This window comes from Copadichromis virginalis, linkage group LG18 (assembly GCF_057382275.1).
Source record: "Copadichromis virginalis isolate Kocher_CV1m ecotype Utaka linkage group LG18, C_Virginalis_male_GT1.1, whole genome shotgun sequence".
Taxonomy (NCBI): domain Eukaryota; kingdom Metazoa; phylum Chordata; class Actinopteri; order Cichliformes; family Cichlidae; genus Copadichromis; species Copadichromis virginalis.
Genome location: NC_140635.1, coordinates 25,860,620 through 25,882,113, shown reverse-complemented (window position 1 = coordinate 25,882,113; position 21,494 = coordinate 25,860,620). Strand labels below are relative to the sequence as shown.

At 41.1% G+C, this 21,494-nt stretch overlaps 1 protein-coding gene and 1 non-coding gene across 3 annotated transcripts; one reads left to right on the top strand and one right to left on the bottom strand.

Moving 5' to 3' along the window:
• Nucleotides 1–3,429: 3,429 nt before the first annotated feature.
• On the bottom strand, nucleotides 3,430–12,296 carry septin2 (septin 2). 2 transcript variants are annotated; one of them, XM_085438560.1, is made up of 13 exons: nucleotides 12,180–12,296; nucleotides 11,349–11,391; nucleotides 10,562–10,676; nucleotides 8,372–8,458; nucleotides 8,153–8,276; nucleotides 7,829–7,963; nucleotides 7,591–7,708; nucleotides 7,229–7,330; nucleotides 6,540–6,685; nucleotides 6,255–6,377; nucleotides 5,161–5,221; nucleotides 4,671–4,765; nucleotides 3,430–4,539 (listed from the first exon to the last, which is right to left on the bottom strand). In XM_085438560.1, the coding sequence occupies exons 2-12, from the start codon at nucleotides 11,370–11,372 to the stop codon at nucleotides 4,679–4,681; spliced, it is 1,122 nt and encodes a 373-aa protein (XP_085294686.1). In that variant the 5' UTR covers nucleotides 11,373–11,391; nucleotides 12,180–12,296; the 3' UTR covers nucleotides 3,430–4,539; nucleotides 4,671–4,678. The 2 variants fall into 2 exon arrangements, with proteins under 2 accessions (XP_085294686.1, XP_085294688.1); XM_085438562.1 differs by having other exon boundaries at nucleotides 6,294–6,377.
• A 2,627-nt stretch (nucleotides 12,297–14,923) lies between these two features.
• trnap-ugg (transfer RNA proline (anticodon UGG)) lies at nucleotides 14,924–14,995 on the top strand. The gene has a single exon. It is a non-coding gene; the product is annotated as a tRNA-Pro (tRNA).
• Nucleotides 14,996–21,494: the final 6,499 nt, after the last annotated feature.

The following is a 21,494-nucleotide window of genomic DNA, read 5'->3' as shown; positions in this document are numbered from 1 at the left end:
CGTGATGCTGAGCTTCTGGGCAGTATTTGAGTATTTGGCTGCTTCACCAGCATAAAGTCCAACAGTGGCTCTGGGGATTTCATTCCTGTACTATTCTGTGTTATACTGGGATCATTAAAGGTTACCTTCATTGTTTTGAGCAGTGTAATTACATCAGTGAGCTAAAAAGAGCCCAGACTTAAGACTGCTATCAGTTTCAGACGTTTTTTTCCTACTCTTGATTCTGTATGGTGCATTGCGATATCCTTATTATGGTCTTTTCAGGTACATACATTTAGCTGTCAGCACAGAAGCCCCACCCATGTGCCATACAAGCCTGTGTATGAGAACGATATTGAGAGGAAAGCTGGTTTTAGGGGAGGGTGAAGGAAACGAAGAGGTTGTTTCAAATACAAGATGGTTGAGGATTATTTGTAACAATGATTTCCAAAGATATTGGAATAATGGTCTAAGATGAAAGTATGGACCTAGAAACATAATAGGTTAATTTTAAATACAGTGCAAAAGTCTTGAGTCACCCCTCTTTTCTTTATATTTTGCTCCCAAGGAGCCAGACTTTTGTAATTTCGAAAGTGCTATTGAGCAGTAGTTCTCAAGGACGTCTTTCAAAAACATATTTTGGACCTTGGCTGCTTTTTCAGTCCAGTCCTTGCACCTGTTCATTGCCAGTGGAACGTTTTCTTTTTTTTTTTTTAACAACCAGCACCAATGAACCATTCAAGGGCTGCATTTCAACCAGCAGCAATGGGATTGTGTCATAAATGATGGAATTATAAACCAGGAAAAGTCCGATTTTGTTCCAACATGTAACCCTATCTAAAAAGCATAAAGAAGAATAAAGGTACATATTACATTTCATCTTTCAGACTTGCTAGAACTGTTTTTTTGCCTTATTGTGTTAATAAAAATGTGTTGCACCTTTTTCTAGTTTTCCTAGAAAACCATGAAGAAATGAGGGGTGGCTCAAGACTTCTGCCAAGTATCAGTATCAGCTTTAACCTAGCCTATACAGGGAGTGCAGAATTATTAGGCAAATGAGTATTTTGTCCACATCATCCTCTTCATGCATGTTGTCTTACTCCAAGCTGTATAGGCTTGAAAGCCTACTACCAATTAAGCATGTTAGGTGATGTGCATCTCTGTAATGAGAAGGGGTGTGGTCTAATGACATCAACACCCTATATCAGGTGTGCATAATTATTAGGCAACGTCCTTTCCTTTGGCAAAATGGGTCAAAAGAAGGACTTGACAGGCTCAGAAAAGTCAAAAATAGTGAGATATCTTGCAGAGGGATGCAGCAGTCTCAAAATTGCAAAGCTTCTGAAGCGTGATCATCAAACAATCAAGTGTTTTATTCAAAATAGTCAACAGGGTCGCAAGAAGCGTGTGGAAAAACCAAGGCGCAAAATAACTGCCCATGAACTGAGAAAAGTCAAGCGTGCAGCTGCCAAGATGCCACTTGCCACCAGTTTGGCCATATTTCAGAGCTGCAACATCACTGGAGTGCCCAAAAGCACAAGGTGTGCAATACTCAGAGACATGGCCAAGGTAAGAAAGGCTGAAAGACGACCACCACTGAACAAGACACACAAGCTGAAACGTCAAGACTGGGCCAAGAAATATCTCAAGACTGGTTTTTCTAAGGTTTTATGGACTGATGAAATGAGAGTGAGTCTTGATGGGCCAGATGGATGGGCCCGTGGCTGGATTGGTAAAGGGCAGAGAGCTCCAGTCCGACTCAGACGCCAGCAAGGTGGAGGTGGAGTACTGGTTTGGGCTGGTATCATCAAAGATGAGCTTGTGGGGCCTTTTCGGGTTGAGGATGGAGTCAAGCTCAACTCCCAGTCCTACTGCCAGTTTCTGGAAGACACCTTCTTCAAGCAGTGGTACAGGAAGAAGTCTGCATCCTTCAAGAAAAACATGATTTTCAAGCAGGACAATGCTCCATCACACGCGTCCAAGTACTCCACAGCGTGGCTGGCAAGAAAGGGTATAAAAGAAGAAAAACTAATGACATGGCCTCCTTGTTCACCTGATCTGAACCCCATTGAGAACCTGTGGTCCATCATCAAATGTGAGATTTACAAGGAGGGAAAACAGTACACCTCTCTGAACAGTGTCTGGGAGGCTGTGGTTGCTGCTGCACGCAATGTTGATGGTGAACAGATCAAAACACTGACAGAATCCATGGATGGCAGGCTTTTGAGTGTCCTTGCAAAGAAAGGTGGCTATATTGGTCGCTGATTTGTTCTTGTTTTGTTTTTGAATGTCAGAAATGTATATTTGTGAATGTGGAGATGTTATATTGGTTTCACTGGTAAAAATAGATAATTGAAATGGGTATATATTTATTTTTGTGAAGTTGCCTAATAATTATGCACAGTAATAGTCACCTGCACACACAGATATCCCCCTAAAATAGCTAAAACTAAAAACAAACTAAAAACTACTTCCACAAACATTCAGCTTTGATATTAATGAGTTTTTTGGGTTCATTGAGAACATGGTTGTTGTTCAATAATAAAATTATTCCTCAAAAATACAACTTGCCTAATAATTCTGCACTCCCTGTAGGTTCACATTAGTCCAGTGCTGCAGATGCTTCATTAATGTTTTAAAAGTAATCTTCTATTTAAAAAAAATGTTGTTACACTATCATTTGATCCAGTTTCCACGCCTCTTGCTGCACATGGGAATATAAGCTTGAAGGTTTGGTAATTAACCTCTATATCTCACAGTATCTCAGTAATTAGTGACACCCTGTTACTGTGAGGGCAGAATCACGGTGGTTCTTTCAGAGGTAATTAATCTCACTGAAATAAAACACGTAGCAGAGCATCACCTGATGTGCATGACGAGCAGCTTCGGGCTCCTCTAATTTTATAAAGTTTATGGTCTAACTGAACACCAGCAGGCACTGATTAGGTTTCAATGGGAAGTGTTGCCTGTCTAAGATCCAGTGTATCATACACCCAGAATCAGTAATCAGCAGAGTTGTGTTGCTTCTGAGGCATACCTTTCTTTATGAATTTAGAAAAATTAATTTTACAAAGTGTTGCATGACCAATCGCTCTGTGGCTCATGGCTGCTTTCGTCTAGTCATAGTCTGTAAATGGGATCTGGCAAAATGCTTTAACACAAGCAGCTTAAATTCAGCCAACGGTAATCAGGCAGTCACCTGATTTTCCCTAACACTGCAAACTTACCTGGTAAGTTATTCTCACAGACGTTAAATCTTGCACAAAAATGATTGAAACTGTGTCCATTGTCTTTCCGTATACACACAAACGCAGTGATTACAAACACCCACATTTCTTTCTGTTATTTAAATCTTATTATTTGAACTGTTCTCCCTTAGAAATAAAACAAAAAAACAAAAAAGGTAGGGGGGAAATGTTAAAAAAAAAAAAAAAAAGCAGACTAAAAAAAAATGTTTGATACTTAAAACTTTTATTACAATATATGTATCAAGAACAAAATCTGTCAGGTACAAACAGCACAAAGGAATGTCAGAACTCACATCTCGGCTGGTGAGGGGATCGTTGGCTACACTGACCTCATCAGGTCGCCTTTAAACTGGTAGAAGTTTCAACTTCTTAAATCTCACTGTACCAATAAATTCGCTCACTGCTCCTGTCACATGATTTCACTTTACACCGAGGACGACACACGTGAAGGACTAAATGCATTTAGTTAAGTGAAAGCACCAAAGAGGCCTCGCGCCTCATTTGTCTGGCGTATGGGGAAGACTATAAAAGGTTCTGGATCACAGTTTAATTCATATCAAAAGGAGCTTAACCACACTCGAAGGCAGTTGAACATACTGAGAAAAGCACAAATGGATGAAACGCTGCCCTAAAATTTATCATAATTTTTTTTATGGGTTGAGAATCGCATGCACATGAGCGGGTTAACATCAATACTGAGCAGGACAGGTTCCATTTAATGGCAAGCATGTATGGTGAACTCATAAATTGTTAAATAATGTTTTCTCCTGACAGGAATAACATTGAAACAGTCATGTAACAATGGAATAAAAGAGGTTTTTCAGCTACGTCTGCTACTACAGTTCTCTCTCTCTCAATGACACTCCTTCACAGAGCATGTGTTAGCATGTGCTCCGACAGACGCTTCAGCACTAAAGTCTTCGCATAGAAGCAGCAATACTTTGGTTTTCTGAACAGCAAACAAAAGGAAAAAAAATTAACTATCTCCCAATATAAAATATGCAAGCATTTTAAAATATTGGTCATATGACTTCATTTCAGTAAACGATTTCTTCTAAAGTGGTACAATTAAAAAAAAAAAAAAAAAAAAAAAAAAAAATGGAACCGTGTGTGAATATATAAATGTAACACTGTTGAATATACTTTACTGTATGCATTTAAAAAAAAAAAAAAAAAAAGACTCCAGATCCCATGTGGAGCTGAAATTACAAAAATAATAATAATAAAATAGTGGCAAGCAAGAGGAGTCATGACCAGGCAGCTTTACACCTTTTCCATCTCTCTGGTCAACCTCGAGCAGTGGCTCAAATATCTAATCCGGAAAAAAAAGAAAAGTAAGAATATTAATATTTGGACATCTGAAGAAATCTAGCACGCTGTAAAATAACTGATAATGCGTCTGCAGCAGAATTGCCCTCGGGTCTCCACAGGTCTGCCTCTTACCATCAGTTTCACACATGTTGGCCTTCTCCCTCTCCGTCTCCTTGTTTCTGCATCTGGGCCTGCATCTTGGCAATCATCTCCTGCATTCGCCTCAGCTGAACGACACAGAACATCAAAAGGTGTGAATCAGGACACTCATGGCTGCGACTTTGAAGTGACATAAGGCATTTTGGGGGGGTTTTCTATAGAGTCTATCATATAATATTGTTTGTTGTTTCTGCAAGGTTGTCTACTTATTTGTTTTAAACTGGACCTTGGTGCACACCCTCACTCCATCCCCTGTCTGAAATATGCCGTTTCATCTCCTCTCCCTTTAAAACCTGCCTCCTTGTTCGCAACAGTCAACAAATCTTCTGACTGGCTGCCCGTCGCAAACACAAGCAATAAATGTGCCTCATCTTTATCTTGGCCCAAAAACTTTCTTTAGGAAACCTAAACAACACATTTCTTTGAAAACAACGCTTGTAGTCTAGTGTCTGAAATATCTCACCTCAGCCTCCTTCTCCTGCAGGATCATATCCTTGTCCATTTCCTCCGGCTCAGGTCCCTTTCTGCTTTACAGACACAACTATAGTTACTGCAATGCTGTGCGCTGCAAAAATCAATGACTTAATTATGCAGGACACAATTAAAAAGATAATCATTAAAGCAAATACACAACTGGAGAGGTTATAAATGCTCTTGTAGTGATTTTTGAAGCATGATTATTTAGTCAGCAGAGAAACTGTGTTTTCTCTGCATGAGAGAGTGTTGCCATTTTAAGCAGCGTTAAGCAAACACGACAAAAGCCACACTGAGGAAGTAGAAAAGCGGGTCAGTGGGTTAGTTTTGTCTGCAGGGACAAGGTTTGTCTGCAGGGACAAGGTTTGTCAGCGAAGAGTTGGCAGCTACAACAAATAACTACACAGAGGTGAAAGCATGAAGATTCAAGAGAGAAGCAGTGGGTGCAAAGGTCAGGGGAAGAGCAGGACCTCCCCCAAACTAAGAAAATCCAAAAATAAAACAGTACCTCCATCAGTCCACTCACTGGGAATAAGGCAATTCAACACCAAACACCATCTTTGGACAGATGGCACGGCAAATATGAAGACAGTAAAACCACTCCCTTATTCTGTGTTGCCTTTAGAAGAAAAGTCTAAAAACAGTCCTTTGGGTCAACGTTAGGGGTTAAATAATGAGCTACCCACACTATGTTAAATGCTACACACACAGTAATCTTGTTTCTAACCTGCACAGATTTGCTACACACAAGATAAAACAACCCACTAAAGCAAACAGCACTAAATTCACCTCCAACTACCTCTACCTCTACCTATTACAGTTCACATGCAAAAATCACGGGTTAGAGTTACTGTACTACAGAACTGATACTGGAAAAAAGGAAATGAATGACCGGACTACCCAATGAACAGGAATAACTCTTTATTTTTCCTTTTCTGGTTGGTTTAGCTGGGTTTTGTTAAGTTTCACCTCGTGTGTGTGTGTTTTTTCCACAATACTGGATGTAAATGTACACACAGCTCAGAGATTTGCTGTTTGAGGAGGGGGAGGTGCAGAAAAGCAAGCAGACAGGGAAGTACGTACGCAGGAGACATAGGCAGAATGTAACCATGGGAGGACAACCTGCCACCCCGTTTGAGGCGCTCCGAACGGAAGTTCTCATAGTGCAGGTCCTGGGTTACTTCCTGGAGATCCTGCATGTGGGTTCTGTGGGATTGAGGAAAAGTCAAACAATAAACAGATTTGCAGAGAGCTCAGGCACCGCCATACTCCCTCCAAAGGCAGGCGGAGGCCGTCTGGTTACAGCAGTTTCAAAATGAGACTACGTTATCTACACAGTTTTGTCAACTCACAAACTTCACCACTCACATCAGCATGATCCGCAGTTTGAGGAAATCATTGTGCTCCGGGTTCTCCACCTCCACCACTCCCCAAGGGTACAGACGACCTCTGACCTTTTTCCCTTTGGCCTCAATCTGCTGGTTGGAACCTACCACTGCAAATGGGATGCTAGCCTGGAGAAGAGGAGCAGTAGCTCATATTTATCATGTTTCAACCACACACCATGGATAATTATGATACTTAAAACCAATCCCTAAATTGATAGTTGGAAGTTTAACAAAAGCAGAGCTGTCCCAAACGAGTACCAAAGCTTCTAAAGTGAATAATCAAAGCTTCACAAGATGACCAGGAGAGTAGGATTGGGTTGTCTACCACCTCACCCTAACTAACCAACCAACTAAACCAGCAAATCCTGCATTTATGACATATAAACTAACTGTTTTTACAAAAAATTAATATTTGTTGGAAAGGGCTGTCTGATAGCTTTCCTCTTTGCTTTTGTGGTCTGCACCGGCTAACACACTGAACCTTGACCCAGAGTTTATTTTGATGCGTTTGTTTGTAAGCACACGTGCCATCTCACAAGTTGACTCACAGAAAACACTGAGATAGAAACTGGGTTTTGTTCAAATCTCCCATCGCTATTTGCGTAGGAAGAAGACAGAAAGAAACCTTTCTCCAAGGTTGAAATCGTGCACAGATAATGAAGTCAGTACCTTGAGGATCCTCGTCTGCTCTTTGAAATCTTCATCTTCATCTGACTCAGCATCGGGAAGATGGTAGATTTTGATGCCATGCTCGTCGATCTCATCGAGAATCTTGATAACACGAGAGTGTAAAACAACAGTTATTAGCAGTTATGTTAAACTGATGATGATCTTCTGCTTTCTTTTGATTCCAGACACGAGATAACGATCCTCAGAATCATTTCTCAGGATCAGCTGATACAGTAGTACCTGCAAAATTCTGATGCACCCGATGGATAAAGCAGTGAGTATGATAACATGATACTGTAACTACTCTTCAAGTCAGGAAATGGAAAAAGTCCCCGAACAATGGGTAACTCTGGCGTCCTCACCCTGCGCTTGAGCCTCTCCCTCTCTCTGAGGGTGAGTGTGTCGGCCTTAGCGATGACAGGAACCACATTGACCTTGTTGTGAATGGCCTTCATGAACTGGACGTCAAGTGGTTTCAGGCTGGGAGGGAAAGGAAACAGAGGGTCAACGAGAGACAAAGAATCTGCGTGAACAGAGGACCTTCACTGTAATGACTTAGGCCTATACAGTATTTGTGCAAGTGGGGATAGCAGGACGCACCCGTGGCCGAGTGGGGAGATGAAATAGAAGCAGCAGTGAACTCTATTGTCAACAATGTGTCTACGATTTAGGCCGCTCTCGTCGTGGAGGTAGCGCTCAAACTGGTCATCAATGTAGCTGATAATGGTGCTGAAACTGGATGGACAAAAAAAGAAAAAGTTAGAAATTATACTGAGCAAAGGCAACCACAAAGCCTGGCTAATAATAGATTCTCTCCTATCCTCTCCTATCATCACCACTCACAGATCACAGGAATAAGATAGCAATTCAAATCCAAAAATACCTCATCTACTCATCAGCCTCCACCCTACAATGATTTCTCACCAGTCTTGGCTGTTGATGGCGTCTCCGTATCCTGGTGTGTCAACCACAGTGAGGCGGAGCTTCACTCCTCGCTCCTCGATTTCTACAGTGGATGCCTCGATCTGAACTGTCCTTTCTATTTTTTCTACGAGAGGGAAAGATCAAATGCAGGTTTCTCAAACTGCTTCACAAAAAATTAATCATCAGTGTTTTCAGCGTGTAAATGTGTGTGTGTTTTACCTGCTGCTCCAGGAATGACTCTCTCAGGGTACAGGTCAGTGAGGAAGAGGCTGTTGATCAAGGTGGATTTTCCAAGTCCAGATTCACCTTTAGATAACAGGAAGGTAAAGCTGTCACAAGTAAATGAGGGCTGCATAATGGTTAAATGGTTAATGGCCTGTATTTGTATAGCGCATTACTAGTCCCTATGGCCCCCAAAGCGCTTTACACAACCAGTCATCCACCGATTCACACACACATTCACACACTGGTGATGGCAAGCTACATTGTAGCCACAGCCACACTGGGGCGCACTGACAGAGGCGAGGCTGCCGGACACTGGCGCCACCGGGCCCTCTGACCACCACGGCCCGTAATTATTAGCATTAACACAATGCTAATAATTACAAATGCACAGTCAGGCTCTGGTTAGTGCAAGGGCTCTTCTAATGCAGAGCTCAGTTTCAACCAAAAGAACAAAGACGTCCTCAGTGCGCCGCAGGAAACGCAGTGTGTAACACACACTGCATCTCACACAAGATAGAAATACACATCAACCAAACTCTAAATCTGACTTCAGCATTAATCTTTCCCCAGCCGTCAGGTGGCTGAAACCTTGTCAGAAGCTGGGAAGGATACGAGTTTGTTCATGAGTTAAGGGTAAGAACCTCAAATTGACCAGAGAGGTTACACAAAAGAGACCTGACATTCAAAAGCCAAATAGAAATCTACAGAATTCCAAATTTAGCAGGTTAAACAGGAAACATGACACCAATTGTGTGGTGAAATTTCCATTTTTCCATTTTCTTTATGACTTTTCAAATTCAGGGTCAGGTGGAAACTGGAGCCTATCCCAGCTGTTATGGGGAACAGGCAAGGTACACCCTGGACAGGTATCCAGTCTATCACAGGGGAAAGGACTGATGTGATTCTAAAACTATATTAGTCCAGCTCTTTAATAAAATAAACAAAGGGTAAACAAACTGTATTTAATGAGAATGACGTTATTTGAATGCTTCAGTCGATATAATTTATGAATGAACTACACATCAGTATCAATGTCTTTACAGGACAAAATTTAAACCATGCATCCAAATACCAATAGTAGGTGTTCCTCAAGTGAAAGACAATAGTAACTCAGTCTGATAATCAGGCCAAGAAAAACCTCCTGCACACCACACAAACATCTGATCTGATCTGCCGCATCGCTTCAGTCTAACACTCTGCCTGCTGTCTGGAAAAAAAGATTCAAAGCAACCGTAAAGACAAGAAACTACTGTTTAGTTTCTTGGTTACATCCAGCTAAAAACAGAAGTCGAGCACAGACACAGAGTCTTAAACAGCTGCTCTCGCCAGGCTGTGACAAAAGATTTACTGAGGTCTTCTTTAGTGGCAATTTGCCAGGAGGTCTTGTAAGGGAGCAAACTGACATATTTATTATGCACACTGCAAGTTCAAGTGCATGTGGGAAAGGAAGAGACTACAGAGATCAATGCTTTTCATTTTCATTGCAACATTATTATTTCTATACGTGGAGAAGAGCAGCATCTAGCCGCTCACCCAGGAAAACACTGATTTAATTTAATAACGGGGGGGGGGGGTTAAACAGAGGGTATATTACTGCATTACAAGAACCAGCAGGCCTCGCTGTCCACTGTTTGAATGGGTCCCTGGAGGCACACAGGCTACATTCCTCTCTGGTTTATTTTAAAGAAGAAGGATGAGCAGTGTTGAGGGAAGCTTCGACCCTCCCCCATTCCCAGCAAGCACAGGGGTTCACCCAGTCACAGGAACCAGAGTAAGAGTTTACACTGCTGCCAACATCAGCTGAGCAGCTTTACCGATGACTACGTCTGCGCAGAAAAAAAACTTCATGCACAGTAAGACAGTCAAGTGCAAGCCTACGAATTATAGAACACAAAACAACCGGTGTGCTCGTGACACACAAACGAAAAAAATCTACGGAAGTCAAAAAGAGCTCAGACTGCAAAAACTGCATATTGTTCAAGCGAGCATCCAAGATCCCAACATGAATTTAACCCAATAACATGAGCGAAAAAAGACAAAATGCATTCCACAAAGTGGCCGTGTTTACTCTAGCTTTAACATTCTTATCACTGAGATACATTATCATTTTCCAGACTAAATAAAAAACAGCGTCACGTCACAGCAACATGAAAAATGTGGTGGGAAAAGCATTAGCGCACTCACCTACAACCATAAGGGTGAACTCAAAGCCCTTTTTTACAGATTTTCGATGAACCTGATTAGGCAGGTTGGCGAATCCAACATACCCCGGGGTCTCGGGGTTTGAGAACTGCCCCTGCTGTAGCGAAAAGGGAGGAAAAGTAAAAAGAAAGGAGTGTAAAATGATTATTACTTCCGATTAAACTGAGCAGGATAAATGTGAGGCGACAGCTAATTATATGCGAGCGAGCTTAAATCACTGAGCAGGCTTGACTGTGACGGGGTTATTTAAGAGGCTATTTCCAAAAGATCTCGCACCACCCCATTCATCCAGCATTTTCTACACGCAGCTCATCAAAAGGAAGCCATTTACCAATCCCTGCAGCTAGCCAGGCTGTATACCAGAAAATTCAAATGTAATACAAAGCAGCACCTTCTTTATTCAGTTTATAAGGTGGACAAAGCCTCCATTCCTTGTCCTTTCAGGAAGAAGGTCAAGATGAGCGAGCTTGATAAGCAGTGTGTTTTTACACTGCCCTTAGCCCTTTCAGTACAAAGAAAACTGCATGAGTGAGTCATGAGGATAATGAGCAGCACGCAGACAATGTACCCATTAACAGGACGGTAATATCAATGCCTAAAAAACAAGAAGTTTCAACTCAGTGGGCATATTGTGTTTCCTTTTCACTACCATTAAAGCTACTGCAATGGAGTAGGCAGTCACTGAAGTACAGGCAGGAATCCAGTATTACAGCATGCCTATTGGTTCAGATAGAAAAACTGGTTGGTTTGTTTGTTTGATATGATTTACCTTCATTTTGTCAGCTTGAGACATGTTTTCCTCCTTGTTTAGGCTGAAAGAGAAGACAAAAAACAGACAGATATAAACCAACCAACACAAAAAAATCTTTTCTCACCCTTCTTCTAAAATGGGGGTTGGACTCATGCAGTCACATACTCAGAGGCTTCAGAGTATGAGAGACAGGAAGTCTGTTTTTTGCTCGGAGTGGCTTGTGAGAGTGATGTGTCTCACCACAGAAAAAACTGCTTTCCTGCTCTAGGTGTCTGCATTACAGCTGCATCCCACTACAGCTCTATGATCTGAGGGAAGAGATGAAGCTTAAGCCTTCAAACCCAACCTTTCTGTAATTACCATCATATCGGTCTCTTTTGCTAGTTGTGTTGTAGGCTGTTGTATGTTATTCGAAACCCCCTGAATGAACTGAAACTGTGAGAAACACACCGACAGTACGAGGGAGAAGACGTTTTCTCTGCATATAACCGAGCATTTCTTTTCCGGTTAATTAACTAAATATGTTTCCGAGGTAGTTTAGTTGAGTTAGCATTACAAGTCAGCTGATTTTCCGATTTTCTAAATGTGACTGATATTACTTAATAAACCAGCTTTGGGTATTTTAAAATTTTGCTATAGCGGTAATTATCGACGGTCAATTGAACGCTGTTTAACAAGCTAGCAGCCCGAGCTAGCAGCTCGGGACACTGTTAAGCTAAGCTTTAATTACTATTAACTAGCCGGGCAGGAAATCAAATAAGCTAATGTTAGCTTCGTCGTTTTAACAGCGACGGCGCCGACACACTCGGTGATAAATAACTGGTTAAATGCTGAAAAGTACACGGTTACCTTGCAGAGTAGATGGAAGTACAGGGAGCGATGAGCAGCAGACTTGGCGGACACCTCAAATTCTTCAGATTCCGCTGCAGCAGCTTCCTTTAGCACACAGACCACAATGCACTGGGCGAGAGGAGCGCAGCAGGCTCAGCCCTCAGCCGAGCCACTGAGACTGCTAACTAACTAAAACTAGGTGTCAAAAAGGTAAATCAAATAAAAACTAGACTTTAGAAAATATAGAAAACAGAATAATAAAAACAGAGAGGAACATTATTTTGTGTTTGTCAATATAGTTAAGTCATTGCTGCAGATGTTCAGTAAGAATAGGTTAATACAAGACTTAGCTGTAATACCTGATCTATTTTTTTTTTATTTTGTCCTTGAAAAATGTCCTCTATGATATAATAACAGGATTAAACTAACATTCGTATTAATGAAAACTACGGTGAATGTTTAACATGTTCAGACTTATAGAAACTAAACTGGAAAAAATAAACAGATTCTAACGAAAACTTAACTGAACCCGAAAACACTGAAGTCTGAAACTGACAAAAGAAAAAGAAAAAAAAGACTTTGCCCCTGTGAGTCAGCAGGAGCCTGTGTCATGTACAAGATCGGCCATTAGAAATGCATTATAAAAGATAAAAGCCCATCAGACAGAGCATGGGGGTTATTAACAGACTAGACTCCCAAAGGGGATATAATAAGTAGGAGCTACCCTGAATTATTAATATAGTCCAGTCTGTGATGCAGCTCAGATTGAGCCTTTATGGTAAGTTCAACATAGGGAAGTCTTTTTCTTCTTCCACCTGCACATATTGGGTGTCACCATACAGCTGATCATCTGCCTCCAGCTCACCCTATCTCTAGACTTCACTTATGTCACACCAATGTCTGCAGGTCCTCCTTGACTACACTCATGAACTGAGGCCTTTTGTCCGCTATACCTACTATTCCTCCTCTCCACTTGTCCAAACCATCCAAAGTTAATAAATCCAACGTAAATAAATTATAAAATATTTTACATTTTGTGAAACATCTACAATTTCATTAGCTGAGGTTTCATGAAGGTGGAAGATCTTGTGAGAGACAGGCTTTGTAGCAAGATATATTTTTGTGATGTTTTCAGATATTTATTCTTTCACACTCTAGTTCTCCCTCAATGGGGAGCAGCTTCAAGGAATCAGCATAACTTCTAGTTATTCCCACCGATGTTAATAATGGGATTAATATGCCGCTATTGTCTGCCCATCTCCTTATCTCAGTTATGTTACCTAACAGCAGACCCTCTAGACTGAGGAGACTGGGTAATGTAGGTTATTTTGAAGATAGGGGTGTAAACTGAGAAGCATTTCCATGTGTCAGCCTGTTTCAAATACTTGTCATTGCTGGTATGTTTTCCTCAATGATGCCAAACTAATGCAATGGGGTGGGATTAAATAAGTGTATACTTCTTCCCACTCCCTTTCAACATGTAAATTAATCAGAATGTTTTTTTGTATGTAATTTGTATAGTATATTTTTTTTTCTCTCATTTCTTTTCTAAATGTACTTGTATATTGTTCACATGTTGAAATAAATTACCAATCAATCAATCAATCAATGCAGCTGTTGCACAACTGAGTCAGAAACTCCTGTTATTAGATAGTGTTGAGAGAGATCGTGTTAAACAATGCTGATTGTCCTTGTAAGGGAATCAGTAAATAATGTAAGTTATAAGCAGACTTGATATGGCACTACAATCAATTACTCATTAATACCAGTCCCTGCTTGCAGAGCTGTCTGAATAACACTGGAATGTAGCTTAAAAATGTAAACAATCACAGTCAGGCTGGGACAATCCTGATCTTTTTCTTCTGAACAAAATGGCTTTCACAAATAACTGTTGTCTGATTTATCTATCTGAGTTGTCTAACTTCTCTATCTACAGTTACAGGCTGAGAGGATCTGATAGCACTTTGGGTGTTTGGGTAAAGCGTGGGTGCACTCTCAGGGGGAAGGGTCACATTTCTATACCGACGATTCCTAAACTGTTCCTATAAACAGTGAAGCACACCGATCATAGGTTCAAGAGGAAAACATCGCTGATTATCTTGTGTCAGTTTGCTTTAAAAGGAGGTTTCTCACTAGTCACAACATAAAGTCTTTGCAGTACATGTAAGGCTATCATGAAATATGCGAGAATCATATCCTGCATATCCTGCATATCCTGCTTATAAATGGGGATTCGTTACATTTTTTTTGACAGAATTTTACAGCCTGATGCAGTCACGCACTGATATCTTTAATGGATGACTCCATATTACATCTCGTTTATGGAACCTTTGAGAAAAAGAAAAAAGAGAGATCACGGTTTGATGAAAATGATGTGATAGCTCTAATTGCACATTTCTGCAAATGTCCAGGATCATGTCAAAGGCATATTGCCCATTCCAGCACACAGCTACAGCTACACCAGTTCATGTTAAATGTAGAATAAAAATGCACCGATGGCTTCCGTAATGAAGTTCAATTAAGTCATACCTAATCAATGATGTGTCAAATCCAATTAATTATGACTTTGGTAGCTGGACATGCTTGTGGGTCACCGAGCTAAAGTAACGTTACCTAACAGGAACTAGTTCTTACATGAATGTTAAGCAAAGGTTACATGCTACATGCTAGATAGTGAATTTATAGAACGTTTGGTAAAAACCAAGTTTGACAGCTGTGATTGTTAAATTTTATAAATTATACTTCTTCCATCTTTTACATGCGGCTCGTTGGTCTAGGGGTATGATTCTCGCTTTGGGTGCGAGAGGTCCCGGGTTCAAATCCCGGACGAGCCCACTGTTTTTGTGCCGTAAATCACAATTATTTTTGACGCACCATTCCACAGTTTCTTACAGACGTGTATTACGTTAAACTTTTGGTTTTTAATAATGTTCTAAAGTAACTGATATTAGTAATAAGGCTTTTTCTCAAAAGACACGGGCTGTGTGTGTGTACGTTCCTGAGTCTCCTATCACTCAGCGATATACTGATCTCTTGTGGATTACTGCGAGTACTGCAGGTAGGTGTGCCGAATACTGTTTTTGAAAATATTTCTCAAACATCATTTAGAAAATTTAATGTCATGAATACACATTTGAACCAAATTTAGATGAAACATAGTTTAAATGCCTTCCTGGTTAAAATAAATAAATAAATAAAGGTAGTTTAGAAAACATTCATGTGGATTGAAGGCTGTCTTTCTGTATTCAGCCAGTAGTAGCAGCTTGTCAAACCTTACATTGTGCCAACACCTCAGCTCTCCCCTTTTTAATGTAACCCAAGAAAGCCACTCCTCTGCTTAGGCTGAGTCCAGAAGACGTCTTGGGAAATACCAGCCTGTTTCCCTTTCTGTAACAGCACTCACATCATCGCTACAGAAACTACACTATTTCCATTATTTCTATAAGCTCCTTAGTGGCAGCTCAGTCTGTCATATGTATTGGCTTCATAAGATGAGGCGTCTTATGAAGTTTTTTAAAAAATATATTTCATGTGCTTGTTTCCTCGACTCGACAACATGGCAAAAAGCTAAAGTTATGCTTTGGATAAGAATAAAAGTTCCTGTGAAAGAGTGCAAACAAGAGAGATCCATGTAACGAGCCACAGCTTCTCTTTTCTCAGCATCATGTTTTTTCAGTGGAAAACAAACTTCATAGCAGAATCTGAGACAAACAGGGAAACAAATTCTTCTCTGGTTTTTGGTCACATGTACAGCAGATATGTAGATATTTTACAGATGTTTAACATTTTCTGTCAACAATATTAACCCAGGCAAGCACTCCTCTCCTCTCTCCACCGTCGCCACAGCCTTTTAACCAGAGTGTTATTTAAAGTAAGCAGCTGCCTGCTTAGCCCGCACCTTTCACTTTTCAAGCAGCACTTAATTTACTGGAGGACATTTTAAATCTCTTGCCTCCATGGCACTGAGTCGCTGACAAATGCCTGGTTGCAAATGTATCTCATTGACTGCTGACTCGGTTGTATTACAAGCTGGCTGATAGGGGCTGCCACAGTAATGTGGCCTTCAGGTTTATCCTCAGATGTTGGAGGAAGTGTATTAATTTGGTTTAGATGGGGCCTTATGAGAGCGTACTGGCAGGCAGACACGAGCCAATCCCCCACCCCCCTCTCCGTCGACCTCGGATTGAAGCTATCTGCCACAGAGCCAAAGCATATTCTACCATCAATGTGTCAGGGGAAAGCTATTAAAACCGCTTTACTTTTCCTAAGTATCATGAGAATAAGCACAAGATTTAGTGAAATCCTCCCTGGAGCACTGAAAATCTTGGGGATTTTCCCGCTGAAACGTTTCCTAATGGGCCGCTCAGAAGTGTCAGAAACTCTTGTTAGACTTGAATGTTTCGGGATTTCAGTGTATTTATTTGCAGCTGAAATGACAAAATTTTAAGTCTGTGTGTCAGAGCTTTCCACATCATCAGATGGAAACAAATTCACCAGCAGAAAAAAACAGAACCTTAGATAAACTCAGCTTACCTTTTCTCAAACACCATCAGTGCACACTCAGATCACGCACACTGATGTGCAGCAAAGCACGGCAGATTAATGTGGTAAAGCACCTGAGCAGTTTCTCCATATGATGATCTTTATCTGCTACTTCGACCCTTCACTGAGATCTTAAAAATAAATAAGTAAACAGGGGACTTTTTGTCAATAAATCAGTAATTTTCCCACTCTTCTCTGCTGAGTTTGTTCGTTGATAGAAGTGATGACTGAGATTACAAGCTCAGCATTTTGATTTATTACGCAAACTTTCCCCATTTTTATGGGAATTTCATTTTGACCATCAATTAAACTGCTAATGTATTTTTGAGTTTATTCATTGTTTGGTCTACAGAAAAGAGAAAAGTTCATGACAGGTTTATTTGATTTGTTTTGCAGTCTGAATCCATTTGATGCCACGATTACTGTATCTTGGGCATAAAGTAGAATATCTGTGGTAGATGTTCGTAAATATTAAGATATTGATCCAAGATTTATTTTGGTTTTGAAATAGTTATTACATCAAAGTGGAGTGCTGTAATTCCACCATGTTAGGCAGAAATAATTATTCCCACTACTGAAATGACACCATTGCTCATTACTTCTCATGCATAAACTCTTTAGGCTGCATGACTACCAGCATTAGTATTAACAGCATTGGTAAATCACTTTAAGATGTCTTCTTATCTGTTTACAGTGAACATAACATTACATTAGACAGACCCATCTATGCTGACACAATGATACACATTAACCCAGCAACCCACTGCACTTATGGTGTCTCAGCTTTCATTATATTAATGTATTTTTAAAAAAAATCACAGGCTGAGGAACTGACCTGTAAATCAATTCAACAAACAGAGAACAATGGTACTTCCCCGGTGCATGCACTTAGAAAGCTACAACATTAACTGACAAAAAATTGATTAAAATTGTTGATCAGCAAAAAAAAAAAAAAAAAAAAAAAAAAAAAAAAAAAAAAAAAAAAAGAGAGAGAGAGAGAGAGAGAGAGAGGGTAGAAAAGTCACTGAAACTCAAACTATTTAAGTAATTAGGTCGGGGGTGGGGAGTTCACAGCTTAATCTATTTAATTCATTTGTGGATTTGGGCTGAAAGTACTGAGAAACATACATCTGCCCAAATGCATGTACGAGTCACTTTACTGGCTACACTAGTACTAGGCTGGACTCCACATCCATGATATTAATCTCCTTTTCTACCAAACACCAAAGGAGATGTGGTGACTGTGGAGGTCATTTAAGTGCAGTGAACTCGCTGTCTTGTTCAAGAAGCCAGACTGAGATGATTTGAACTTTGTGACATGGTGCACTGATAGAAGGAGCCATCAGAAAATGAGTACACAGTGGTCATAAAAGAATGGACGTGGTCAACAGCAATATTTAGGTAGGCTGTGGCGTTTTAACAATACTCTGTTTGTACTACAGGAAGCCAAAATGTGCCAAGAAAACATTCCCCGCACCATTACACCACCAGCAGCCTGAGCTGTTGATGCATTCATGTTCTTTACACCAAATTATGACGCTACCATCTGAATGTCATGGCAGAGATTGAGATTTAAATCACCTTTCTTCCACATTCTGATGCTCAGTTTGAACTTTACCAGGTCATCTTGACAATGTCTACATGCCTAAATGCATCGAGGGGCTGTCGTCTGATTGGCTGATTGGAGGGGATGATGGATAAATTCAAGTAACAATGTTTCTCCCTTCATATTTTACGGGCTCCTGTAACTACCTTTCATATCATTAAGAAAGTGATCCGCCCCAGCTCAACTTTTCATTTGCTCTCACGAGCTGAAAAGGAGCCGTTGTTTACACGTCACGAGCTTTACCCAGTCAGTAAAATCAGGCCGTGCTGTAGTTCCAAGCCTTGTCAGAGCAGCCCAAACTCTCCTATTAATAAGCCTTTACAGCAGCTTTGATCCACCTCCCAGCAGACAAGGTTGGGCAGATTGTAGTAAGGATTTTAAAGCCATTCATGCAATTTTCCAATAAACCCTTTTCCCCAAAGGAAAAATCCCCAGAACATCCCAACAATGACTGTAAGAAGGTTCCTCTGAACCATGATTAAACGATTAAAACAGGCTGATTTTAGCCAACTGACTCCCAGTTAAAACAGTGAATTCGAAGTGGGGGCTTTATTTTAACAATGCACCGTGACATGACCTATCCGGGATGTAATCTTCTCTTAGGGACAGCCTGGAGGAGCTTCTATTAAGCCCAACACAAACTATGTTGGAACATCAGTGAACAATATACCTGTCAAACCCATGAGTGTTTCATCTTTTTAAAAAGCTATTTCATAAGATTAAAGACTTATGTGATTACTAATCAGCTCTGCCAATAAATATGCAGTCAATTAATGTGGTAAATAAGCAGGAAACTGCTCTTCCCTCAACATTAAGTTGACTTGATGGATTCTTTTCTTGTCAGACGCCAGCACACTCCCCGGCTCGAGTGCCTGGCCTGCCTCTCCGTGTCGTCTTTCATTTCCTTTTCACCCCCAGGTCTTTTTGTACCTGTCAATTTCTTTCTACAGTGTGACTCCTTAATCCACCTGAGTGCATAGAGGACAGTTTTGACATAAGAAGAAAAGATAGACTCCTAAGGAGAGGACCGGTATCTTTAGAGCCTTGGGGATAACCGGATTACGACAGCCATTTTGTGCTGCTGGCAGTTTTTCTTATTACCCATTTCCCCCCCATCATCTCTCCAGAGTTGAAACACTGCCCTTTCTTAGAAGTCACTCCAAACACAGACACAATACACGTTTTTCTTTTATTTATTTTTATTTCCCCCCCAACTAAAACAACAGAGAGAGCTTTCTGCAGGATAAAGAAAAAAGACATATACCAGTGACAAAGATAGTTTCCCCGCGCTGCCCTTTGTGCAGTCTACCTTGCACGTCAACCCGTTCTCACTCCCAAAGCGTAACATTTTACGCTAGGTGACAAATCGTCACCATATTACGTTTTCGGCTACCCACCACGTTCCTAAATGACGACCTCGGAAAAAGAGGGAATATGAGAACCGTCTGGACTGAACCTACACATGTTCGCTCTTTTTCTTCAAATCGCTTAGAAACACGCTATTTAACATCATTAAAGTCCTGGTTAAGGTCAGGAATAAGGTTATGGTCAGGGCTAGGGATAAGGTTAGGTTTAGGGCTGGAATACAGGGCTGGAACGTCTATTACCGCGGGAGCGTCATTGCACTGGATTCCAGCCATAACCCGCCGCGTACCATAAGAACGCCGAAGGTCTCCTTTCGCGTTCCTCAGGAACGCCGCGGGACGTGACAAAACGTCGACATGTTACGCCTCGGGAGTGAGAACGCTCTGTGCACGTTGTTGTTCTCAAACAGTGGAAAACTCTCTAAAACATGGTCCCTCTGCAGAAGCAATAATTGTCTCTGTGTGGCTGCGGGTGCCTCCTGCGTGCGAGGCCCGTCTGAACCTACCGCATGGGAGATAACAGCACAGCTATGAGGAGACAGATCAGCTGTCTGACCCCTGCTGCCAATCACTTTATCCCTCCAGCCCGTCTGCTGCGAGGGAACCCACAGGGAAAAAAACACTCCCCGAAAACGTCTTATCATCTCCACCACCGACGCATTGTGCCCTATCGGATCTTTTATGTCCATTTATTTCGCCTTTGAAGAGGCCTGCGGCGCCTTTGATTGTGGGAGGTAAATGAAATAAAGCCCCCCCTTCTCGCTGGTACCCTGATATCTGAATTCATCGCTGCAACCAAAACCTAAACCCTGAGCTTCAGCTGACCACCGCAGGTCTGCTCACAGACAAACACATCCTGCTTCTGTCGTGGGTATAATCCGTTTCGCAGAAGTCATTTTTGGGCCTGGAAACCCTGTTATATGTTGAGCCTCTACAGTACATGTATTCTATACATTAAACCATTAGGGTTACCTTTTATATTAGGCAATAATAAATTATATGCACATAAACTACATATAAATCATAGTTAAGTTGCTGCTAAGTTTCTAAAAATGTCATTTCAATAACAGATGAGAAAGCTGAAGCATACATTTGATCAGATAAGGTAGTAATGATAAAACCTGTAACAATCAATGGAGTCACCCAGGACCTGTGAATTACAGCTCTGATTAATATTGATCCCACAGAGTACGAAGGAGGGAGGGGTGAGCCACTCACGCACATATTGATATATAATAAACCTGCATTGTGTCATTGGACAGAATTCAAATGAGCGATGTAAAAGGTAAGAGTAAAAACTGATTTTGCGGCAAATGTGGAAGCGAGTTTGGAGAGAACAGAGATCGGGCCATGGTGGGTGGCATTGCAAAGTGGGAAAACTGCAGGAAAAAGGGAGGGTGAGAGTTTGGGGGCGTTTTGTTAAGATCGGACTGAGGTCTGAATCATTGTCAGTTTTACAACCATGGCATGCAAAAGTAAGATGTTGAGGCAAAGAGGCAAAGACCCTTGCCGACAAGTTTCTTTCTAAAGACAGTCAGCCAAGCTGAATATGGGGAAATCTTTAAGGCATACTAATGAAATAGCACTTACCTGTTTGGAAATGTACTGGTCTTTCCTCACTAAAGCCAGTGGAAGCATTTTAAAGGTGTCAGCTTATTATGCAAGGGCTTGTTGGGGTTTGGCCCAACAGCCAAGACCTGCAGGCATTCCCATTTAATTTAGTTTTACACAGGGCCATATTTCAAGAGCCGTGTCATCCGTGTTGGAGGGGAATCTGGAAGTTTTAGCAATTTGAGGGGAATTAACAAGCTGCAGTTGGAT